This window comes from Simochromis diagramma, unplaced genomic scaffold, assembly GCF_900408965.1.
Source record: "Simochromis diagramma unplaced genomic scaffold, fSimDia1.1 OVJJ01000302.1, whole genome shotgun sequence".
In the NCBI taxonomy this organism is placed as follows: Eukaryota; Metazoa; Chordata; class Actinopteri; order Cichliformes; family Cichlidae; genus Simochromis; species Simochromis diagramma.
The window spans coordinates 1,564,374-1,585,958 of record NW_024386792.1 but is presented as its reverse complement, the minus strand read 5'-3'; the positions used below and the strand labels follow the sequence as shown (position 1 = coordinate 1,585,958).

Genomic DNA, 21,585 nt, shown 5'->3' with positions numbered 1-21,585 from the left:
TGTTTTCCGCCTCTCAGAGTCCTGTGATGAATGTATGTGAGGTTATATTTTACAACCCAAACTAATTAGTTTGTATACTGGAGAACTGTAGGAAGCAACTTAACATCCTATAATTATGTAATTTTATCAAAATATTGAATTCAATTAAACATATATGCATTCGGAAACACTTAAAGTGCTCACAATAAAAAGCTAAGGAACAAAAAAGTTCTTCATTGAGATGTTTTTATCAAGCAACAGGCGGCTACCTAGAGTCAGGTTGGGGCACAGTACTGAAGAGCGAGCTAAATGTGCTAAGATTTTTAAAAAAAACACAGTCACAAGAAATTAAAATGAACTGCGTGAAGTGCAGAGAGAAAGTGCTGAAGATTTGAAACATCATTACATAAAAGATGCTGAACAAAGAAGGCTATCACTCATTTCTGCAACACTATGCCCTGTGGTCACCACTTGTTTGGAGGCGATTTCTTTCTACAATAGCACAATGACGATTTAAAGGCCTCGATTTCAGAAAAAGCTGCAATACAGTATTATTGTTATGCAAGGTGCTTTAGGAAGCTAGACCCAAAAAAGTCAGCTGCTGATGTATTTCTTAATTGACTCAAACTGTGAAGGACAAAATAATAAGCATTATTATTTCCACTATTTAAAATTACCTCATTCCTTTCTTTTGTCGTTGTAACCGATTTGACAAGTAAATGGTGGCTTTTGATAAGATAAGATAAGAAAAAAATTATTTTGCACTCAAGTTTTGCGAGTAAAAAAGTGAAGTTTTGAGGGGTTTTTAACTTTTGTGGAATGAGTGATTTGGAGAGGGGCAGGACTTTATGATGCTTTCCACCATATGAATGGAAATTCTGTACATGTAATTTAGAAAGCACTTTAGTGACTGCAGTTCTGTCACCGCAAAGTTGTAAATATTCCATCAGAGCCCTTCACGGTGTGAGTCTTCCAGTTTCAGTATGAGTCAGCGGTCAAAGAGAGAGACCCTACAGATAGACCTGCTCTCCGTGCTGATCCAGAAATATATATATTGTGTGCTTTTTGTTGTAAAAAATAAACATTTTGTTGTTATTACTGTTATTATTTCTTACCCAGCATGTGAGTAGTACTAATTACATGACTCTATACTACTCCTCAGTAGAGCAGTAGTTAAACATTTTGACATTTTACTCATTTGTGAGGTTGCGTCAGGAAGGCCATACATCTGGCATAAGAATCTGACAAATATAGCATGTGTTGCTACCTGCTGTGGTTGATGCCTTATGAATAAAGAAACAGCTGAAAGCAACTTTTTTAAAATCTAGATTATTTAATCTGTAAAGGAATAACAACGACTATGGTAGTAATTCCTTTTTTTTTTTTTTTTTGCTATTTCAAGGTACTGCTCCTAATCAACAGCTTCAACCTCAAGCTTTTAGACTCTGAACCTTTGAACAGATCTTATGGTTAGCTGAACTCAGCTAACACCTGTTGCTGGGTGATACTCTACAGACATAAGAGTAGGATACACATACACACTAATTTGACATTCTGATAAAAACAGATGTATTTCCATAAATGGTGGAGTTATTGCTGTCTTTAATCACCTTACAACGACTGGTCAAATCACACAAATACAAATGAATATTCTTACCCTCCACGTATTTGCCCATTTCTCTGTGCAACGCATGCATCTGTAATATGGATTTGGTTATGCCAAAGCCTGGTATTTGTGTCCCAGCTGCTGCACTGAAACCCCATACTGAGTCAATTAGACCTGTACAATAGGAACATCAATTACGCCAAGCAGGCACGATCTATATAACTCAAGGGGCTCTAACGAGATTAATTCCTCTTGGATGGGATGAATTCCTTCCCAAATGTTTGTGTAGAAAAAGAGTGATTCAAGTTGACACGCTCATTAGTGCATTTCAAGACAATGTTCAGAGTCGTACAGTTGATTCTCAGTTTGGTGCCTCTGAATATAAGTAAAGGTTATCAGTCAAGGCTTTGTAGTGGACTAAACATATTTTGTAGTTTCACAGTTAACACCAAGTAAAACCATCTCGGTAAAAATGAGTAAAGAATTTTGACTCCAGCTTGCAAAATTATTCATTATCATTATTATTAATAATAACTTTATTTGTATAGTCCTTTTTAAATCCCGTGGTTACAAAGTGCATCACAAAAATAAAAAAAAATAAAAGCCACACATTAAATACAGACACATGCAGTCCAGCACACCTTACACACATTAGATACAGATTATGGTCAAAATTAACAGGAGAAAGATCAAAGAAACACTAAACTATAAAAATGAGTTTTCTGCAGTCATTAAATAAAAACACACAGATTGAGCTGATCTGATAGGCTGAGGAAGTTTGAAAGTTTAAGTGCTCCAACCTCAAAAGCGTTGTTGCCTTTGGTTTTAAAATAAGAGAGTGGAACAGTTAGGAGCCCCTAATCAGAAGATCAGTGAGGCTGATTGCTGTTATAAGGTCACAGTAGCTCTGCTATAAAGGCAGGAGCGTGTGTGTGTGTGTGTGCGTGCGTGCGTGCATGCATGACATGGACTACTTTTTTCCTCAACTCAACACACAGTTGGTGTATCAGTGAGCATTGACTATAGCTGGATATGTGGGGGAGACTTACACCATGGAGCCACTGTTCATTATAATGAAAAACATGTCACCTGGTGCAGCGCTGTGCCTCATTCATGTGTTTCCTGTTTCAGACTGACAGTAATGGATGTCAGTGACACAGTGAAGGAAACTTGATTTGCCTTTGGCTGCAAATTTCATTCTTGGATCAATTTGTTTTTGTTTATGGCTTTTTAATGAGATTTGTTGACAATCAAAAATATATAAATGATTAGCAGACCTGTCCTTTCATTTACTGAAAGCTAATGTATGAAGCTGTATGAGCCTGTCTGCGTGGAAATGGTAAAACAAAACATACCAAATGAAAAACAGCAGGCCTGCGTTTGCATCATAGTTTGCTGATGCTCCTCACAGTAAGACGAGTCTTATAAACAGTCAATAAATTGATGTCTCGAAACATTTGCCCCTAGGGTCCAACTTTGTTTTGAGCTTTGCCCCAGTCTGTGATCATATCTGTCAGTAGTTTGAGTCTTTATGAAAGAAAAAGAATGAAAGAAATGAGAGGAGCATTGTTAAGTAAAAACAGTCAAAGCATGGGGGCGAGGTTACTGAGCTAAAGATGGGATGACGAGCTGCTTCTCGATTTTACACAGAGTTGTAATGAGAACCTGCTGGGGTAACGCTCAGCTCACGTCTCCGCTGAGCCCCCAAACTTAAATGTCTGTGAAAGTGCATTTGTAATAGAGGCTTTGTGTTTGGAGAGATAAACCCTTAAACACTGTTAGACTTGATCCAGGCCATCCCCCACCCTTTGGATCTGGTTAATCTTTGATTTAAGACTTTGGTTCTTGTAATTTACAAAGCTGAGATGAAGTCCTGACGATGCACTCCTCTGTCTGTTCGCCCACATATTTTACATATGTGATTCTGCAGCATAACTCCCATAACGGTTTGCATATGAGGCCCAAATGTGCATCATGAGCCTGCTTAAATCTGATCTTGTTTAGTGGCCCTGGGGGTAGATTTAGTAACGCGTTGCGCCATCGCAAACTGCACTTTGGTGAAAAAAAAGTACTGTCAATACTTACAAAGAGAGCGCAGTGACAAGAGTGTGTATAAGAGCTGGGAACTACAACTGACCCTGATGCATATGTGTTTCTGGGAGTTCCTTTCCCAAGGTGCAAAAAAAGGGAGGAGAAATTTTAAATCAAGTGCACAAACTGATTTACTAACATCTGCAACTGAAATTTACTGTCAGCACAGGGCAAACCCATACTTATCACACTTGGGCTTTAAGTTAATGTGTTTCCGTAGGTCACTTCTTGTTAAAAGGGAGTTTTTCCTTTCCACTTTTGCAAAGTGCTTGCTGAAGGGGGTGTCTGTGCATGGCGGGGCTGTATTATTACTGCATTGTTGTAGTCTTTACCTTACAATATAAAGCGCCTTGAGGTGACTCTTGTTGCGATTTGATATATACATAAACTTGAATTGAATTGAATTTGCTGGTGATAAGAGAAAATTAAAAGGAGAAGAATCTGAAACAGGTTACAAAACAAGTCTCTGAAATTTATGCTAATAATCGTGTTAAATTTCAAAGTCAAAAGTCTCCCTGCTTTGTTAGTTCAACCAAATTACAAAAATGACATAGCATTTAGGTCACTTACTCTAAGTGGGATATTGTCTATGAAGAATAGGTGAATTGCATGAGAACAAACAGGCACTGGATGAATGTTAAATGTATCCATCATAGTGCTATTAAACTGGTGAAAGTGTAATCCTCAACCCCCACAGCACTGCGCAGCTGCAGCTGTCATTGGGCCACAGAGGCAATATGTAACATGTGCCACTGCAAAGGTTTTGTTTCATTGTTTTAAAAAAAGAGTGTTGGAATTGCAGAAATTGTTTGACTTATTTTTAATCAAAAGCATAAATCAAGATGTAAAAAAAGAAATTAACCAGCATAGTGAAACAGCTGTTTCCTAAGAAGCAAATGACATGATGCTGAAAATTCAAATGTATAATGAGAAGTTCATCACCCCAGAGGAACTATCACGCTGATGCTTCTCTCCACTTTTGAATGAATGCTTCAGTTATCTGCTGGACGCATCGCAAAGTTTTTTCTGGACAACAGTGGACGTCTATGGCACTTTGTGACATAAGCTACTAAGCAACACTTACTAGTGGAGGAATTTCAGTGTGGCTTGGGAGGAGATTTATTCCAAATAAGAAACACATAAATCCTTAGATTTCACCTTTAATTTTGAGGGCATGCAACATTGCAACCCTGTTCTATTTTTTTCTATAATTATTATAAAGAAAATTATTTTATTTCAAATACAGGAAATACACCATTGGGACATGAACTCGCTACCACTGCTGCTGTCCTCTAACGATTCTTGGAAATAACTGCGGCTGTATCTGCAGGAGGTAAACGGTTTAACACTTCATGTAAGTGTGCAAAACTGTTCTTAAGATACTCTTTAGATGTGCCAGGTTCACCAAATCATTTATATATTCTGTCTTGTTTTCTTATGGAAAGAAAAACAGCAAAGCGAGCCCTTTCAAAACTGGCACACGTGGACCCATAAACTTTAATGACATGTTTAATTCAGAGCAAATAAACTACAACTGTGTTTTCAGTTCAAATACCTTTTTGACTATTACTTAGAACAAGTGACTCATAACTTTTTGGAATGATCGAAGGAATAGAAAGGAGCACTGACAACACAAGAATCAGTGTGTGGCACTTAATTAATGCTCCTCAGGTCTTCGCCACTGGAAACAAAAGCCACGTTGCTGCAGGGCTCTCAGGCAGCAGGCAGCAGGCATCTCACAACAGATATCTGGATTTGGGTAAGTAAAAGCCAAAAGCATGTGCATATCTCCACGGGGGAGTAGCCTAAGGAGGAAAATATGTTTCTGTGATTTTGCTGAACTGATCCAAAGGCCAAAGTCCTAATTCATTTCAGCTCCATTCAAGTGAATGTGAAGAGGAAGTTCAAGCCTGAGAATAACCACGCTGCTGTCTGCAGACGTGACTGTAGCTCATGGGGGTCTGCGAGTGGACATGAGCCAGAGCTGCAGTGCCGGAGGAGGCAGATTTGGTTTCACCCCTGGGTGTGCTTTGTGCAGGTCTGCTTCTCACACCAGGGCAAACAATATTTCACCATGTGGTATGGAACCTGCAGACCTGCCCGGAGGATTTCACCACTCCTAATGATGGAAAATTAACGCTCCAGTGAACTGAGCTAAATGCCCCTACTGACATTTCTAAACTATTTGCAAAAAAAGAAAAAGAAAAGAAAACGGGGGATCACTCAGGATGAATGTCTGTTGATTTGGGCGTAATGAGGGGAACCTGTCAGACGCATTTGTTTTAATTTCCATGGAGAACCAGAGATTAACTCGGGGGAGGGAAGCTGTCAAGAAAGCGACTGGTGATAAAATACTACGAGCCATAATTAGAAATCAAAAATGCCTCTACGCCCCAAAGGAGTAAGAATTTCGCGGGGAGGGGGGGATCTTTGACCGAGAAGACAAATTTGTCCACATGGTTCACCTGATAGGAGGAAAACCAAATGTGCCGAATGAAGAAGAGGTCTTTGCGCATATTATACAGACTCCTCCCAGACATGCCGGGAAGAAAACCTCCTGTCACAGTAGAAGCCTGCCACTGACAGAAGCTCCGTCCAAAGCCTGAAACTTTCACATACACCAGACAGCATGAGAGCTTTGACTCCGACCGTGGCGGTGCTGTGGGTGATAACAATGCCCTGCCTGCAAGCAATCCACGGACTGTATAACTTCGGCCAGCATGAACTATTCTACAAGAAGAACAACTGCAAGGCAATCCCTGCAAATCTCCTGCTTTGCCACGATATAGAGTACACGGAGATGCGCCTCCCGAACCTGCTCGGACACGAAACCATGAACGAAGTACTGCAGCAAGCGTCGTCTTGGATCCCGCTGGTCCAGAAACAGTGTCACCCGGACACGAGAAAGTTCCTCTGCTCTCTTTTCGCTCCGGTCTGTCTGGACGATTTGGACGAGCCCATACAGCCGTGCAGGTCTCTCTGTGAAAACGTCAAGCGCGGCTGCGCGCCCGTGATGTCCGCCTTTGGCTTTCCGTGGCCAAAGATGCTGGACTGCGAGCGCTTCCCACTCGACAATGACCTGTGCATACCGCCTGCAAGCATCGACAGCTTTGCGCCAGCCACCAAAGAGGGTAACCAGGCGCAAACATTCTGCATGAATCCCAAATTCACTTTGAGGCACACTGGCTCAAAATTCACACATATTTGCAGCTTTATTTAAAAAAAAATGTAAAAAAAAAAAAAAAATTAAAATCGACGCATGTGTTCTAGTCACGTATATTTAGTAAATGCACAAATCATTTTTTAATATTTGCCTCATTTGATTCCCGTTTCAGCGCCCAGGGTGTGCGATGCTTGCAAGGAAACTGATGAAAATGACAACGAAATTGTTGAGAACCTCTGCAAAAATGACTTTGGTAAGTCTCCCCAACCCATGCATCAGAGCATTAGTACATCAAGGTCAGCATAGCTTAGGGGCCCCTGAGAGCTCGCCGAGTTGTCTCAGGGCAGCATGAAGAGGAGAATCATTTAGGCCTCCACCTCTGCATGGATTTCCCACGTCTTTCATAAGTGAGCATTTCCTTCATCTCTCGCTCTCTCTCTTCGTTCTGCATGCACTAAAGCTCTGAAAATCAAAGTGAAGGAGATCGCCTACATCAACGGCGACACCAAAATAGTGCCGGACACGAAGAGCAAGGCAATCTACATGGTGAACGGCGTGACGGAGCGAGACCTCAGGAAGACGGCGCTGTGGCTGAAGGACGGGCTGCAGTGTATCTGCGAGGAGATGGACGACATCAACGCCGCATACCTGGTCATGGGCCAGAAGATGGATGGCCATCTGGTCATCACCTCTCTGAAGCGCTGGCAGAAGGGACAGCGCGAGTTTAAAAGGATTTCACGCAGCGTCCGCAAGTTACAGTGCTAGGGAAGAGGGGGAGGAAGAGGTGGGGTGGGTACCTGCATGTTAAGGTTGAAGGTCAAGTTTTGTTGAGGGAGTCCTTCTTTTGTGGTCGCAGTTCTGGTTTTTCTGCTCTAGAGCGCAGCAAAGACGTTTGCCTGGCCCCAGAGGACGCACAGCTTACTGTTTCTCTCATTGGTTTATCATTGAATACAGATAATGTTTAAAAAGAAGAAGAAGAAGTTGAAATGGGGTATAAAGTATAGATAAACACGCTTGAATAAACCAAAAATCTTTTATTTGACTCTAAAACTATAACTGTGGTTTTTATTGTGAAAATCAGACTTCCAGACAGACTTCCATTCAATTTGTACGCACCGGTAACATTGGTGCCCCCTAGCTGCCAATTTCAAACTGTGCGTCCTTCCCCAGCAAATGGTCTTTGCTGCGGCCCCATCAGTTACAGTTAATTGCACTCAGCTGCTGTCCAAGGTCCAGAGGAATCACAACTTACACGGAGAGAGTGAAAACTAGCAAAGCTTTGAGTCCAGGATTTAAAAATGACTGACTCTACTAATCACTGGCAGATGTGTCATCCTGGTAAAGCTCACAGAGTGAGCTCGTCAGACTTTTAGGACGTTTTTCTCATCTTTTCCAGGAGGTCAAATCAGGTGTTAAATCTTTTAACATTATTGGTTTTTTAGCCGTCATTTCTATAAAAGTCCCATTTAAAATCAACAACAACACGCAGACCTGGACAGCTTTGAGATCAGCAGTAACAGATCTGGTGATGTACTGCTTGGATTAAGTTAACGAAGTATTCTCATCTTATAGAAAGTCACTTCTGCCTCAGATGCTAACGCGGATTTATTTTACACAGTGCCCAGCGATTAAAGCTGTGATCCAGGGGTGCTTAGCGCGACATTCAAATATTTGTGGTTTTGTATTCCTACCATTTCCTCAAATGAGAGATAGCTGGCTATATTCTCTTCCCGTTCAGTATTTTAATAATTCTTGGTAAACGTTTTGTACTTGAGCAACTGCATAATTTTCTACCACCATATGATAAAAATATTTTTTTACTCCTAGACACTCATGTGTCATGTAAACATTCAACTTTGCATCTTCATCCTGAGTGACGCAAACTGCTTCTTGGTATTGATGATTGGACGGTTTTGATGAGCAGGTAGTTTGGTAAATGCAAGTAACTGTGTGTCTGTGTGTGTGCTTGAAACATAAGTCATTTTGGATGTATTACAGTGTAAATATCAAATACTGTCATTTATTCTTGTGTAAAGTTTGCAGCAATTAAAAGATACAAAGTTAATATTTGAAATGAGCCGGCCCATTGCTGTGCACAGGAGAGAGGTCGTTTTCCTACTTTAAAATAATCTTGATCCCACAGCTATAGGATAGAGAAACATACTGATTTAACACTGCCATCTAGCGGAATTCACTGTTAAAAATCTGATCATAGATCACTGGATATGCACTCACTGGCCACTTTGTTAGGTACACCTGTTCAAATTCTCCTCTATGCAAACATCTCATCAGCCAATCACGTGGCAGCACGTTAGCATATTTAGGCACGTAGGCATGGTCAAGATGACCTGGTGAAGTTTAAACCGAGCATCAGAATGAGGAAGAAAGGTGATTTCAGCGTGTTTGAACATGGCATTTGTGAATATTTCAGAAGCTGCTGATCTGCTGGGGTTTTCCAAAACAGCCATCACTGGGGTTTACAGAGAATGGTCCAAAAAAGAGAAAATATGCAGCAAAAATAACAGCAACTTGTTACAACCAAAGTACACAGAAGAACATCTCTGAATGCACAACATATCAAATGTACACCTGTGGTGGGCTGCATCAGCAGAAGTGGGAACCACTTCTGTCAACTGAAAACAGGAAACTGAGACTACAATTTGACCAGGCTCACCAAAACTGGCAACAGAAGACTGGAAAAACGTCGCCTGGTATGACGAGTTTTAATTTCCTTTGCAACATTCGGCTGATAGGATCCAGATTTAGCATAAACATAATGAAAGCATGAAAACAATGGTTGAGGCTGCTGCTTGTGTAGTGGTGGTGGGGGTGTGCAGTTTCTTGGCACACTTTGGGCCACAGCCTACTTAAGGCTTTTGATGGCTGCTCCCAGCAGAATAACTATGCCATATACCATGTCATGTTCTCACACTGTACTCAAATGGTCTCCACGGTCACCGGATCATAGTCTCAGTGTGCAGCCGACAAATCTGCAGCAATGCTATCACGTCAATATGGACTGATATCTCTAAGGAATGTTTCCAGCACCTTGTTGAATCTGCGTCATGGAGAATTAAAGCATTTCTGGGGGCAAAAAGGGGTCCAACCAGGTACTACCAAGCTGTACCTAATACAGTGACCAGCAAGTGTAATGATGCCAGTTTGTATTTTAACATTTAAATATTAAAAAAGTTAACACTTATAGGATCCATAAAATTACAATACAATACAATACAATTTTATTTATATAGCACATTTAAAAACCCGAAGGCACACCAAAGTGCTTCACAGTAATATGGAGAGTCAACATAAGTCAAAAACAGGGTACAAATCGGGCACAAGCACAGACAGGATAGAGGCACTAACAGACCAGGAGAGTTAGATAAATACAAAATATGCTACGAAGACAAAAACAGCAGTAAAATTAATAAAAAATAATACATTTAATAAAATCTAATAAAAGATTTAAAAGTTTAAAAATTAAATTAATTGTCTTATTGTAAGATTTGCTTCTGAACACATTTAGGTTTATTCAACACCTTTAGTAATTTTTTAAATCACTTGAAGCTCCAATCAATTGGTGTTTAAAAGGCAGAAAAAGAACAACTGACACTAGTAAATGTTCATTATTTTTGATTTTCTCTTTCATCTTTGATCACTCAATCTAAAGGCTTCTTACATTCATGATGAAAAGATTAATATTTTCACTTGAGGAGCTATTTTCTCTTATGTCCCGGCTCATAAATTAAAGAAAGAGAAAGGACAAACACCCTCTAGATCAGGGGTGGGCAGTTCATCTAATATTGAGCAGAACTAAGTTCACCTTATCGTCCCCAGTTCTCATGTGGCCACTTGGGAAACCTAATTCCCCACTCCTGACCAGCAGTGTGGTCTAGCCCTTGATCTCAGAGATCTAAAAGAGAAAAAGTGAAGGGGAAACTGGAAAATAAGTGTTCTTTCCAAATTTTTCCAATCACCAAATGAAGCAACGGGTGACTTAACAAATTCCTGAGCCGACACAGGAAAAGCCCCAGCACATGATACCTTACCAAAGGTCTATACTGAACACAGAAAATAATAACCCAAGACCCATGAAAAGGTCGACATAAACGCCACAAACCAAGTTACTACCACACATCAAACAAACATAGCAACATGTAACAGTAGGCAAAAGGAATCTGTTGCCACCACAACGCAAACTGTCACATAAAGCGTGGTCCTAAACCACAAAAGGGTTCTCAAAGTAAAGTAAACACACAAATGTCCAAGTACAAATGGAGACCCACACCCACACACATGATCACAAATAGCGTGGTCGATACCACAGAAAGTTATTTCATTCGCCTAGTGAGCAGCAGCCACAAGTGACCTACCAAAAGTGGGCCAACGCTAAAGGTCACAACAGAAAAAGACTCACTTCATCTTTAAATAGCAACCGATAAATGTTAAAGCACACTCTTGGAAGTTCATCGAATGCTGTAACAAAAATAAAATATACGGTACTATATAATTTTATTATGATGGTGGATTATGGTAGTCCACAGCAAATACACAGCTTTCCTGCACTGAGCAGAAGACCATCAGTGGTCATATAAGACCAACAAAACCTGAAGACCTCTGTTTTAGGTTATCAGGCAACAGCCAACCATCATATTCAATGACGAAAACCGACTTTTTAATGATTTCGTTGAACTTTTCTTTTTTCAAGATGGAAGGATTGTACAGCGTGCATCTTTAATGGACGCTGTACAATGGATGCTGGCTGTAGCTCAGGTGGCAGAGCAGGTCAGCCACTAATCAGAAGGTCAGTGGTTCGATCCCAGGCTGCCTCCTGGCTGCATGCCAAATATCCTTGGGCAAGATACTAACCCCATGTTTGCCTACTGGTGGTGGTCAGAGGGCCCGGTGGCGCCAGTGTCCGGCAGCCTCGCCTCTGTCAGTGCGCCCCAGGGCAGCTGTGGCTACAATGTAGCTTGCCATTGCCTGTGTGTGAATGACTGAGCGCTTTGGGGTCCTTAGGGACTAGTAAAGCGCTATACAAATGCAGGCCATTTACCATTTAAAAAACAAGAACTGGGTGCACAAGTTTGAATTGATTTTGATTTTCTTTAATCCACAGGCAAAATATTATACATGGACTCACTTAAATCTTTTAATAACTGGTGCTGAAGATTCCACAGTGTTTTTACCTTGACTAGGCCAAGGCCTATTAACTTCTCATTAGTGATCATACATGATTAATAACCGCTGACAGTTTCTTTTTACCAGCATAGAAAGGATTTATTTGTTGGCACTAATTGGATTGACCAATACTCAGAAAAATGGGAAAGTCCAAGAAACTCAATGAAAATCTAAGAAGTGAGAATACAAGTTTGGAAGGTCTCTTGGGGCCATTTCTACCCAACTGCAAATTCCAAGAGCACCAGTTCAAACAGTTGTACACAAGTACAAATTATTTTTATGTGTCACCACTTTGCCAAGGTCTGGAAGAAGAGCATCACTCTTAGATGAAAGGAAATTGGTTGAGATATTCAAGAACAACCCAGGAACCACCAAACCTGCCATGAACTGGAAACACTAGTTGGAGTACCAGCATTTACAGAGTTTTACATCATCGTGGACTGAGAGGGTGCCAACCAAGAAAGAAGCCCCTGCTCCAAAATCAGAACCTTCAAGCTCGAGTGCAATTTGCAGCTGCCCACTTGGACGAGCCAAATACTTTGTGGAGAAAGGTTTTATGGCCAGATGAGACAAAGTTTGAGCTATTTAGGCACACTGATAAGAGGAGGTTTGGAGGAGTAAAGGTGAGGCTTTCAAATCTAAGAATACTGTACCAACTGTCAAGTATGGTCGGGTAGCATCATGCTCTGTGGCTGTTTTGCTGCCAGTGGTACTGGTACATTGCACAAAGTGGATGGAATAATGAAAGAGGAGGACTATCTCCAAATCTACATCTTTCCCTCAAATCAAGAGCTAGATGGTTGAAACTTAGACAATTGGATCCAAGTTTGGGACTACGGTCCCAAACACACATCAAAAATGGATTTTGAATGGATAAAGCAGGATAACATTAAGATTCTGGAATGGTCTTGACAAAGCCCTGACTTCAACTCTATGAAAATTTGTGGACTTTGCTTAAAAGCCAGGTTTGTGCCGGGAAAACAACCAATTTAGATAAACTCTGGCAATTCTGCCAATAAGAGCAGTCAAATATCCAGCCAGAATTATGCCAGAAAGTTGTTGATGGCTGCCCAAAGCACCGAGGTGTAACTTACTAAGGGACATTTAAGTTTGCGTATATGCATGTATTTGAGCCTATATGTCTAATTGTTAACCTGTGTGGATTACAGAAAATCCTAAATAAATTCAAACATATACTTTCAATTTGTGTTTTTTGCATCATTGAAATGTATGCTGTACAATCATTCCACCCTGGAAAAGAAAAGTTGAGAGAAAGTGCCACAATATTCATGCCGACAATGAATCTTTGTCAGTGCTGCACCCGGCTTGAGGAAGCTTTAAGCACTAACCTTGGAAAGAGGCACCAGACCACAGATATATTTAACTACTGAACTTTAAAGTGTTATCGTGTAAGTGTTATGGGGGCATAATGCTTACATGATTATTATAACTGTTGGTGCTTCATTTTCCATGGACTTACTGTTTCGGCATTGCAACAAGTACTTAACAAAGCCTCTTTTCATAGCGGAAACTCTGAAGTTTATATATTTCCATTCTACAAGTTACTGTACTACTTAACATGAATGGTGTTTAAGGTGTTTTGCCACCTGTTCACAAGGTGTCAACCGATGACTCTTTCAGGAAGTCCCAGACATTTTACTGTCACATGAGTTCTGAGACTTGCCAATCACATGAATGAAGGTGTGACTCATCAATAAGAAGGGGTGGTGTTGCTAGGATGAGACTGTAAAAGAAGGCCATAGAGAACTGAAATGATTCAGGTCAGCATTAGGTTTTTTTATAGACAGAATCTTTTGTGGAATCTGTTAGTTTCCACCCTGACACTTCTTCCCACCTTCCTACAATTTTTTACACATTTTACACCTCAATTCTTGCTATTGTAACAAGCGTCACATGACTGCCATGTGACATTAAAAGACATTAAGCTTCACACCTTTCATGTCTCTTGGTGTGATTGACCCAGAAATACCTGGGACTCCCCACTGGCCAATACAACTGATGAACACTCTTGGTCTTTAACTCGGTACTCCTACTGTCTAGACAGTAGTTTCATTTTGACCCGATAATGCTTAGTACACTCTTCTTGTAGTCCAGCGATGAACCTAAATGGAGCACATGTAGTAAGTGTGACCTATATATGCTAGTTACTGTGCATTTTGTTTAAAGTGTCTGAGAAAAAGGTTACACACGTAAACTTGGAACAGTTTCAGCTAAACGATTACACACACTGTACTCTATTGGGTGTATTTATTTATTTATTACCTCCACATAAATATCTAGGTTCTTGGGACCCGTACTAAGACCAAAGCACACATTCACTGCTAAAAGCACATCAGTCCATGATTCAACAGTATGTGTTACATCTGTATTTTATACAAAATTGCATAAATATAAAGCCAGCTACAAACTGCAACAACAAGTATAATGAATTAATTTGGAATCAGTGGTGTTCTTTGTCATCCATGTGTAATTACGTTTTTGTAGTGAACCCTTTTTTTATGTAGCACTTAAAAAAGAGAAAATGCATAAGAAAAGTAAAGATCATGATCCGTTTATTCATGAGTATTCCCAGTTTGCAGTACCAAGAGGTCACCATGAACTGGAGCTGCTTCCAGTACAGCTTGGGTAAATTCTTGATTTGCTACCGTAAGAGACATTGTGTCACTTCCCAAAATTTCAGAACAAAAACCAAACAAACACACACAAAAACGGGATGACAATGTTCAGTCATAGACCGCTGCATCCTAAAACCAGCCATTAATACGGCACCGGTGTGGTCCTTAATGCGTAATTCTGTGAATGACAATGCATTGCGGTGCATTTAAAGCTGTGGGAAAAATTAAAGCCTGACAAAAATGAGTGGCGCGCATGGGGAATTTGTTATGACACTACGAGTAAATGCCCTAATGTGACTTTTAGGGGACTGAATGTGTAAAAACCCGGTAAACTACCGCTGGGAAATTAGCGTTTTTCATTTAGTATAATCTGATATTCCTTTCAATATTATAGTTTATACTTTCTGTAGAAACCTACAGCAAGCAGCATTTGGGTTGTATAAAATAAAGTTGACTAAAGCGCAAGCCATTCCCTTTTCTCCCTTTTAAACCAAAGCTATGCATCCTTATAATAATGGTGGCACTAATAAAACACCGGTAAACATTTTTTTTAACTTAACTTAATTTTTGTTCGCTCTAACTAGGAGTAGTCGATTTTCCGACGTAAATGAAAGCAGCAATCGTCTCTCTTTTTTTCAGCCTTTAAGAGACCTAGCTTAAACTTTTAGCTACATTTAAAATATGTGTTTCTTTGTTTACCAAGTTGTGCCAAGACGCTATAAAATGTTTTTTTTTCTACCTGTGGATATCTACAGTGAACCTTTTTGAACACAAGCATGGCTCCTTTTTGACGAAGCTCAAAAAACTCCGCGGGGAAGTTCCCTAGGAAATCCCCGAAGACGGTTCGGGGGATATTATTCTCTGATGAGCCAAATTTGAGACAATTGACGACGTTGGTCTTTTTCTAAAGACACGGGGCTCGAGGCAGAGGCGTCAAATGCTGGATTTTTAAGAGACTGGTGCGTCTGTCAAAGTCTACAAAACCCGCAATGGATAACGTCAGTATAAACAACACGGATAACGACATGCTCAGAGACAAAATGCGGAGTTACAGCGTGCTTAATACTCTGTATCATGAGACGCGGCAGGAAATAGACCTTCTGAACAGACAGATCTCTGTAAAGGACGGTGTTATTGCAGATTTAAAAGCCAGGCTGGGGAGACACGAGAGGCTCTACATGACGGTGGGAGATAAGGAGTCTGTGCTCATCAGTCCGTCCAACTCTTTGGTGGAGAGTTTACTCAATGAAATATGCAAACTAAAACAGAAGAAGAACGAAGGGGACTTGAAGGCAGCCCGACAAGCTGAGGTAAAAACATGCTGAAGATTGCACATAGTCGATGTTTCTCCCTACAGCTCTAATCAGTGATTTATAACCATATATAGATTTTTTTTTTTTTAATCTATATATCAACTTGTTACCCTGAACTGTAAGCTACTGTCTACTGTGACGCGTTCATTTTACAGTCTCTACTGCAGAAGTGTTCAGGGAACAAAACATAGAGCATATCTGACATATCAGTTGCAAGCTGTTGTTGCCATGCCATGAATCTGTCATCATTGTTCCTCAGGAGATCCAGAGGCTGAACACTCAGCTCAGGGAGAAAGAGCTGGAGCTGGAGACCATCAGATGTCAGCCGGACCACGAGAAGGACCGGGAGATCCAAAGGCTACGGGTAGCCTTGCAGGAGAGGGAGCAGGCCGAGGCCACCAGAAGTGTCCTCTGTACCTCCCTGGCCGAGGAGGCCGACCAGCTACGCAGGCAGCTCGGTGCAACTGTTAAGGTGTGCCAGGAGCTGATGGCGAGACTGGAGAAAGACAAAAGGGGAGGAGGAGAAGTGGAAGATGTGGCCCTTACGCAAAAGAATGCAGAGGTGTGTAAATGCTTTTAGAAGTCACCAGTTGCTTTTGTAATTTCTCTTTTAAATAGCTTTATAATACAGCTGTTTGTTTTCAACTTTTCAGGGTCCTGTTGTAACCTCTGTTTTCTAATCTTTTACAGGTGCCGGAGTCCTCTGAGATGGGTAGTGTTAATGCCCAAATCCGTCAGCTTCAGGAGGAGAATCAACAGCTAAAGCAGCGTGTGGCATACGTGAGTCTCATTAGTGTTGTCTGAAATCAGTCAGGAAAAAAAAATAGACATGTGATCTAATTATGTCCTTAAAGAAACACATTTCAATTACTTTTGCACACAATATTAACACTCCAGTGGTGGAATATAAAACATGGTGCATGATCGAAGGTGTGACGTTTTGTTTTTTTAATTTCCTTTTAGGTACAAAGCCTGAATACTCAGTGGCAGAAGTATGACTCCAGCAGGGAGGACTATATAAGAGGTTTATGTCAGAGGCTGAAGGACAGCACCGGGCAGGGCTTGATGCCTGCGATGGGCTCCACCAACACTGGATTGCTTCATCAGGAGATTTCCAGGCTCAACGGTTTACTGGAGGAGAAAATGAGGGAGTGTGCACGGCTTGCTAGAGAAATGGATGACATCAGAAGACAAGACAAGGAGCAAATTCAGACACTTGAGCAACAGGTTGGTGCGATTTCATGCCTGGTGATTGGCTGAGTTCTGTTAAGCATGGTTATAGTGTCAAATAACTAAATGTGAAAGATAATTTTTTTTTTTTTTGCTTCCTAAGGTTCTTATCTATACCGATGACTTTAAGTCAGAGCGTGCGGACAGGGAGCGAGCGCAGGGCCAGATTGATGCCCTGAAGGAGCAGGTTTCTCAGCTAAAACAGCAGCTGCACAAACAGGTGAGACAACACCCCTGCACTTAGGTGCATGAGTGCCTCGACAGAAGCACGGACTTTCTTTTACTTGTTACCACCGTCCAGTACGTGTAGCTTGTGCTGACAGTGTACATGCCTCCCTGTCTTCAGCAGGGAGCTAGCAGAGAGAGCAGAGACGTGGTTCCCTTGTGTCACGTGCACATAGGACACAGGATCTCCTCAAAGCGAAGTAAGGACACGTCAGAGCCTCTGTTGAGGACCACTGCTGAGAGGCGGCAGCAGCACCAGCAGCACCAGCAACCTGCAGCTGCGGCGGCAACCCCAAACTCTGCCTGGAACGAACACCCAGGCATGTCAGAGTTGCAGTGCCCGCAGTGCCTCGCCACGTTCAGCGACACAAAAGCTGCAGAGTACCTGAACCACTGCTTAGAGTGTGCCCGAGTGTAAATGGAAGAACACTGATTTGGAAATAAGTCATTTCTTACTGACAGTAACTGAACACTGAAGACCAGCACTACACTGCAGAAAATACCCCGAGTGGAGATTCCAATTCTGAGAAGCTTGACTACAAATCAAACAACTGACTTACCTTTTTTTCTTTTTTTTGTACATAGAGAAACAAATCTGTACAATTGGCATATATAACTATATATATATATAGTTTTTTAGTTTTTAGTTTTTATCCGATGTCAGGTTCTAAGAGTACTCCTGTGGCATTGCGGGAGATTATTGTGGTGGGGAAGAGGATTACTGATGCAATATATATGGAATATAATATACCTCAGTGTCAAATTACAAACCTGTTGCACTTTTTTGACATTTAGTTTAAAACTTAATCGTGGAGTCGTACGATGAAAGAGATTCACGATGCATAAGCTTCTTATTTTGCATCTAGATGATAATGTGGTGCTATTGAACTTGACATGTTTCTATTTTGTAAAGTATATATTAATAACAGATTTACAACTATGTAACTATTCATATTTATTCTTATTGTTTAAATGGCAAATCATTTTATTGCAATATTTGGTTGCCTTCCCCCACCCCACCAAAGCCATTAAATATATATATTTTTGGTAAAAGTTTGGGATAAAAAAACAACAACAAAAAAACGTGGTTGAATCAGAAACAGATGTTGGAGATCAAATTTTGATCGACTTGTGTAAAGATTGCATCTCAACTGGCAGTATGCTTATTTGTGGAGATGTGTTGTTTCTGTGGCGGCAGTACCTTATTTTTGTAATAAAAGACAGTTTACCCACACACGTTATCTTATGGTGATTTATAGATGGGGTGGTATTTTTAATTCTCGAGATAGACAGCACCCAAGATCCTAGCCGCTTAACCACGAAAATTCTGGCACTTCTTAATCTGTGTGCATGTCTTTTTAGCATGTCACGTGTGTTTTTTGTGTGTGTGTGTGTGTGTGTGTGTGTGCCTGCCTGGTGGAAAACCCCTTCCCAGTGTTGCCTGAATGGGCACGCTGTACTGTGACAGCCAGATTCCCAGCTGTTATGTAGCTGAAGCAAACACTACAGGGGTACTGAGAGCAGCGAGCAGATACAAGGGCTCAAGTTACATCCAAACCAAATGCCTGCATATCAGTCAGTGTCTGAAAGATCGTGCATTCAGTCACGGTGAAGTATCAGTTTGACACACACGGACCAACTGTGCTGTTTGGTGAATCACTTGTCATGGGTTTGGTGAAGTAAGTGCAGGAAGCTGGACATCCCCTGTTTTTAAAAAGGAAGTGAACAGACGCAGTCAAACAGCTGCGGTACTTTTGTGTGAGCGAAAACGTACCTACCTTTGCTGCAGTGTGTTTTTTTTCTTTTTTTGTTTTTTTTTTTTGTTCAGGCCATGGGCACATTTTAGGACTGGATTAGAGCCTTTGAAAGAAAACATGTTTTTCTAAGGTCTTTTAACGTAAACTTTCAACAACGAAGCAGCTTCTTTCTCAATTCGGTACTCTCAGGCGGGGTTTGCCCTTTTTTTTTTTTTTAGCTTCTTTAGCAAGCTAGTTTTGTGCAACTTTCAACTACTGTTTCTCACTCGCAATAACTGGACATTTTTAAGATAGTAAAAGTCCCATAGTCTTACCTCAGACATTTGTCAGTGATTTTTCTAACACCATAACTTATTTACTCATTTATGTTGTGCTTTTCATCCACTGTTAACTGGTTTTATCTTTATTGCTTTTAAGGCCATTCTCCCTTTAAGCTAATCTCCTTCTAATTGGCTGTCCCTGACAAACGAAAAGGTCAACTAAATCTGTGTCCGCTTGGGATGATCATATTAAGACATTAGGATGTCATATTGCCAGCCAAGAGTAGAAGAAACTGTAGCAAATTGAGTATTTAGAGCAGTCTAAAGCCTGAGCTTTTAGCTCATTGGAATTACTTTGAAACTCTGGCCACATTTAACCCATTGGGGTGTACATCATCATTGGTCATAACCTTAATTCTCCCCTAACCTTAGATTCTCGAGGAGGCAAAAAATGTCTGTCAGTTAGGATGATTATTTTCTCTGCTACACGATGGCCAAGGCTCTGGGAAACAGGTTAATAAAAGCAAAAAGTTGATATTTTGATTTCCTAATGCTAGAGTTGCCTCATCCATCGAGTGTTCAGTTGACAGAAGAGGAGGGTAAGGGTTAGAATCAGGGTCAGGGTTGGGGTAGTCATTGATCACTGGGACTTAAGAGGGTTAGTATGACCACTTGACCTTTCCTTGTCCACCACTGTAACAAAGACAGAGGAAAAGCACAATATTTCCTGTATACCAATAAAATTACAATCAATTCAGTTGAACTTTTTTTTATCTCAATACATTTTTGCTTCTGTTTTTTTTTGTTTTTTTTTTTAATTCTTGCATGTCAAGAGATATATGACACAAACACAAACGTATGTATGACCTAATAATCCAAGACTTAATTTGTAGGGAGTTTATGGGTCATTTGTGATCATTAGACAGAACCAGGCTAGGCTTGGTTTCAGTCTTCGCATTGAAGTTTGTGGCAGACATTCTAGCAACAATAGAAATAAGGTTATTGTGGTTACGGAAAACGCTTTAAGTAAAAAGCAGTGAAACTGACTACTACTGTAAACAAATTAACGCTTCAAAGCGGGTACAGCACCCAAGTCCCCAAGGTTTTGAAAAGCTACCAGACGGCATCACATGTTTCCTTACTCATCAGCTAACTGCGGGAGATACTGGTGACTATATCAGTTTCCAACACATTTACACACATTTTCATTTACATAACACACTATCTTGACTCCAGTTTAGAAGCCCACGGAATAACTGGTTCCAATTTTGGCTTTGAAGGGTAACTTTAGCATCTCGCCTATAAGGCAACCACAGGAAGACTGGTAGAAATACACACAGGACAAAAAAAGACCACGAGCTGCCATCTGGGGATTCTCCCCCACCACCAAACACCTACACATTTTCAACAGGGTCTATAAGTGACTGAATTATCACACACGCCGAGGCTCTACACACCAATCTGAGAGTGGAAAAAAATAAGTCACACGTCCCCACCTGAATGTCTGGGAACTTTTTCTAAGAAATAAAGAATAAAAAAGAAAGGTTACAGTGGTAGACCAGTTCCTGTTGGAAACAGGTTTCAAAGCATAAGGATGTAATGACTGACGTAGCTTTCACAGCTACTTGAACAGAGAGGGAGAACTTCAGCCTGACTTCAGTCTGACACTTATCCAAGCAAATACAGAATAGATGTTTACAACCTTTAATCTTCTGTGTATCCTAAAAGAATGGGAATTTCCCGCCATCGCGAGGGAATTCCCGAAAAGCACATACGTTTAGTTGAAATGGAACACAGTAGACTTGGGAAAATCATTTTAATTTAACATTTATAGGCTTAGATCACTGGTATTAGCGCCTACTTCTTCTTCTTTTTTAGGATCCCTGGTGAGGAAGTCCAAGGTTTCAGCCATCAAAAGCGACACTGTGGCAGACTGTGAAGGCAGTAAGGAAGAGGGGATTCCCTCCTTAGAAATGTATGTGATCCCAAAGTGCTCCAGGCACTTAACAATGAAAAGCCCAGCTTTCTGATTACAAGCTTTGAGGCGGATCTGATGCCTTTAATAAGCCACTGACGCTCACCCCTGTCATTGTCAGACTGATCTGCGTACACAGTTTTGTTTATCTTTATTCATCAAGTCAGCT

General features: G+C 40.8%; 2 protein-coding genes across 3 annotated transcripts; both read left to right on the top strand.

The window, feature by feature from the left end:
* The first annotated feature begins 6,198 nt into the window (after positions 1-6,198).
* On the top strand, positions 6,199-8,904 carry sfrp2 (secreted frizzled-related protein 2). The gene is made up of 3 exons (XM_040023744.1): positions 6,199-6,807; positions 7,012-7,092; positions 7,300-8,904. Exons 1-3 carry the CDS (start codon positions 6,306-6,308, stop codon positions 7,602-7,604), a joined length of 888 nt encoding a protein of 295 aa, XP_039879678.1. The 5' UTR covers positions 6,199-6,305; the 3' UTR covers positions 7,605-8,904.
* A 6,385-nt stretch (positions 8,905-15,289) lies between these two features.
* Positions 15,290-18,658, top strand: tnip2 (TNFAIP3 interacting protein 2). 2 transcript variants are annotated; one of them, XM_040023743.1, is made up of 6 exons: positions 15,290-15,966; positions 16,229-16,531; positions 16,660-16,749; positions 16,933-17,196; positions 17,303-17,419; positions 17,549-18,658. In XM_040023743.1, the coding sequence occupies exons 1-6, from the start codon at positions 15,646-15,648 to the stop codon at positions 17,840-17,842; spliced, it is 1,389 nt and encodes a 462-aa protein (XP_039879677.1). In that variant the 5' UTR covers positions 15,290-15,645; the 3' UTR covers positions 17,843-18,658. The 2 variants fall into 2 exon arrangements, with proteins under 2 accessions (XP_039879677.1, XP_039879676.1); XM_040023742.1 differs by having other exon boundaries at positions 15,291-15,966; positions 17,546-18,658.
* Positions 18,659-21,585: the final 2,927 nt, after the last annotated feature.

Excerpts from the sequence above, each read along its gene's own strand:
- tnip2 (XM_040023742.1), top strand. The coding sequence starts at position 15,646 with ATGGATAACGTCAGTATAAACAACACGGATAACGACATGCTCAGAGAC. Across the intron at positions 16,532-16,659 it reads TTACGCAAAAGAATGCAGAG|GTGCCGGAGTCCTCTGAGAT; the intron begins GTGTGTAAATGC and ends AATCTTTTACAG. Across the intron at positions 16,750-16,932 it reads TAAAGCAGCGTGTGGCATAC|GTACAAAGCCTGAATACTCA; the intron begins GTGAGTCTCATT and ends ATTTCCTTTTAG.
- sfrp2 (XM_040023744.1), top strand. The coding sequence starts at position 6,306 with ATGAGAGCTTTGACTCCGACCGTGGCGGTGCTGTGGGTGATAACAATG. Across the intron at positions 6,808-7,011 it reads TGCGCCAGCCACCAAAGAGG|CGCCCAGGGTGTGCGATGCT; the intron begins GTAACCAGGCGC and ends TTCCCGTTTCAG. Across the intron at positions 7,093-7,299 it reads CCTCTGCAAAAATGACTTTG|CTCTGAAAATCAAAGTGAAG; the intron begins GTAAGTCTCCCC and ends CATGCACTAAAG.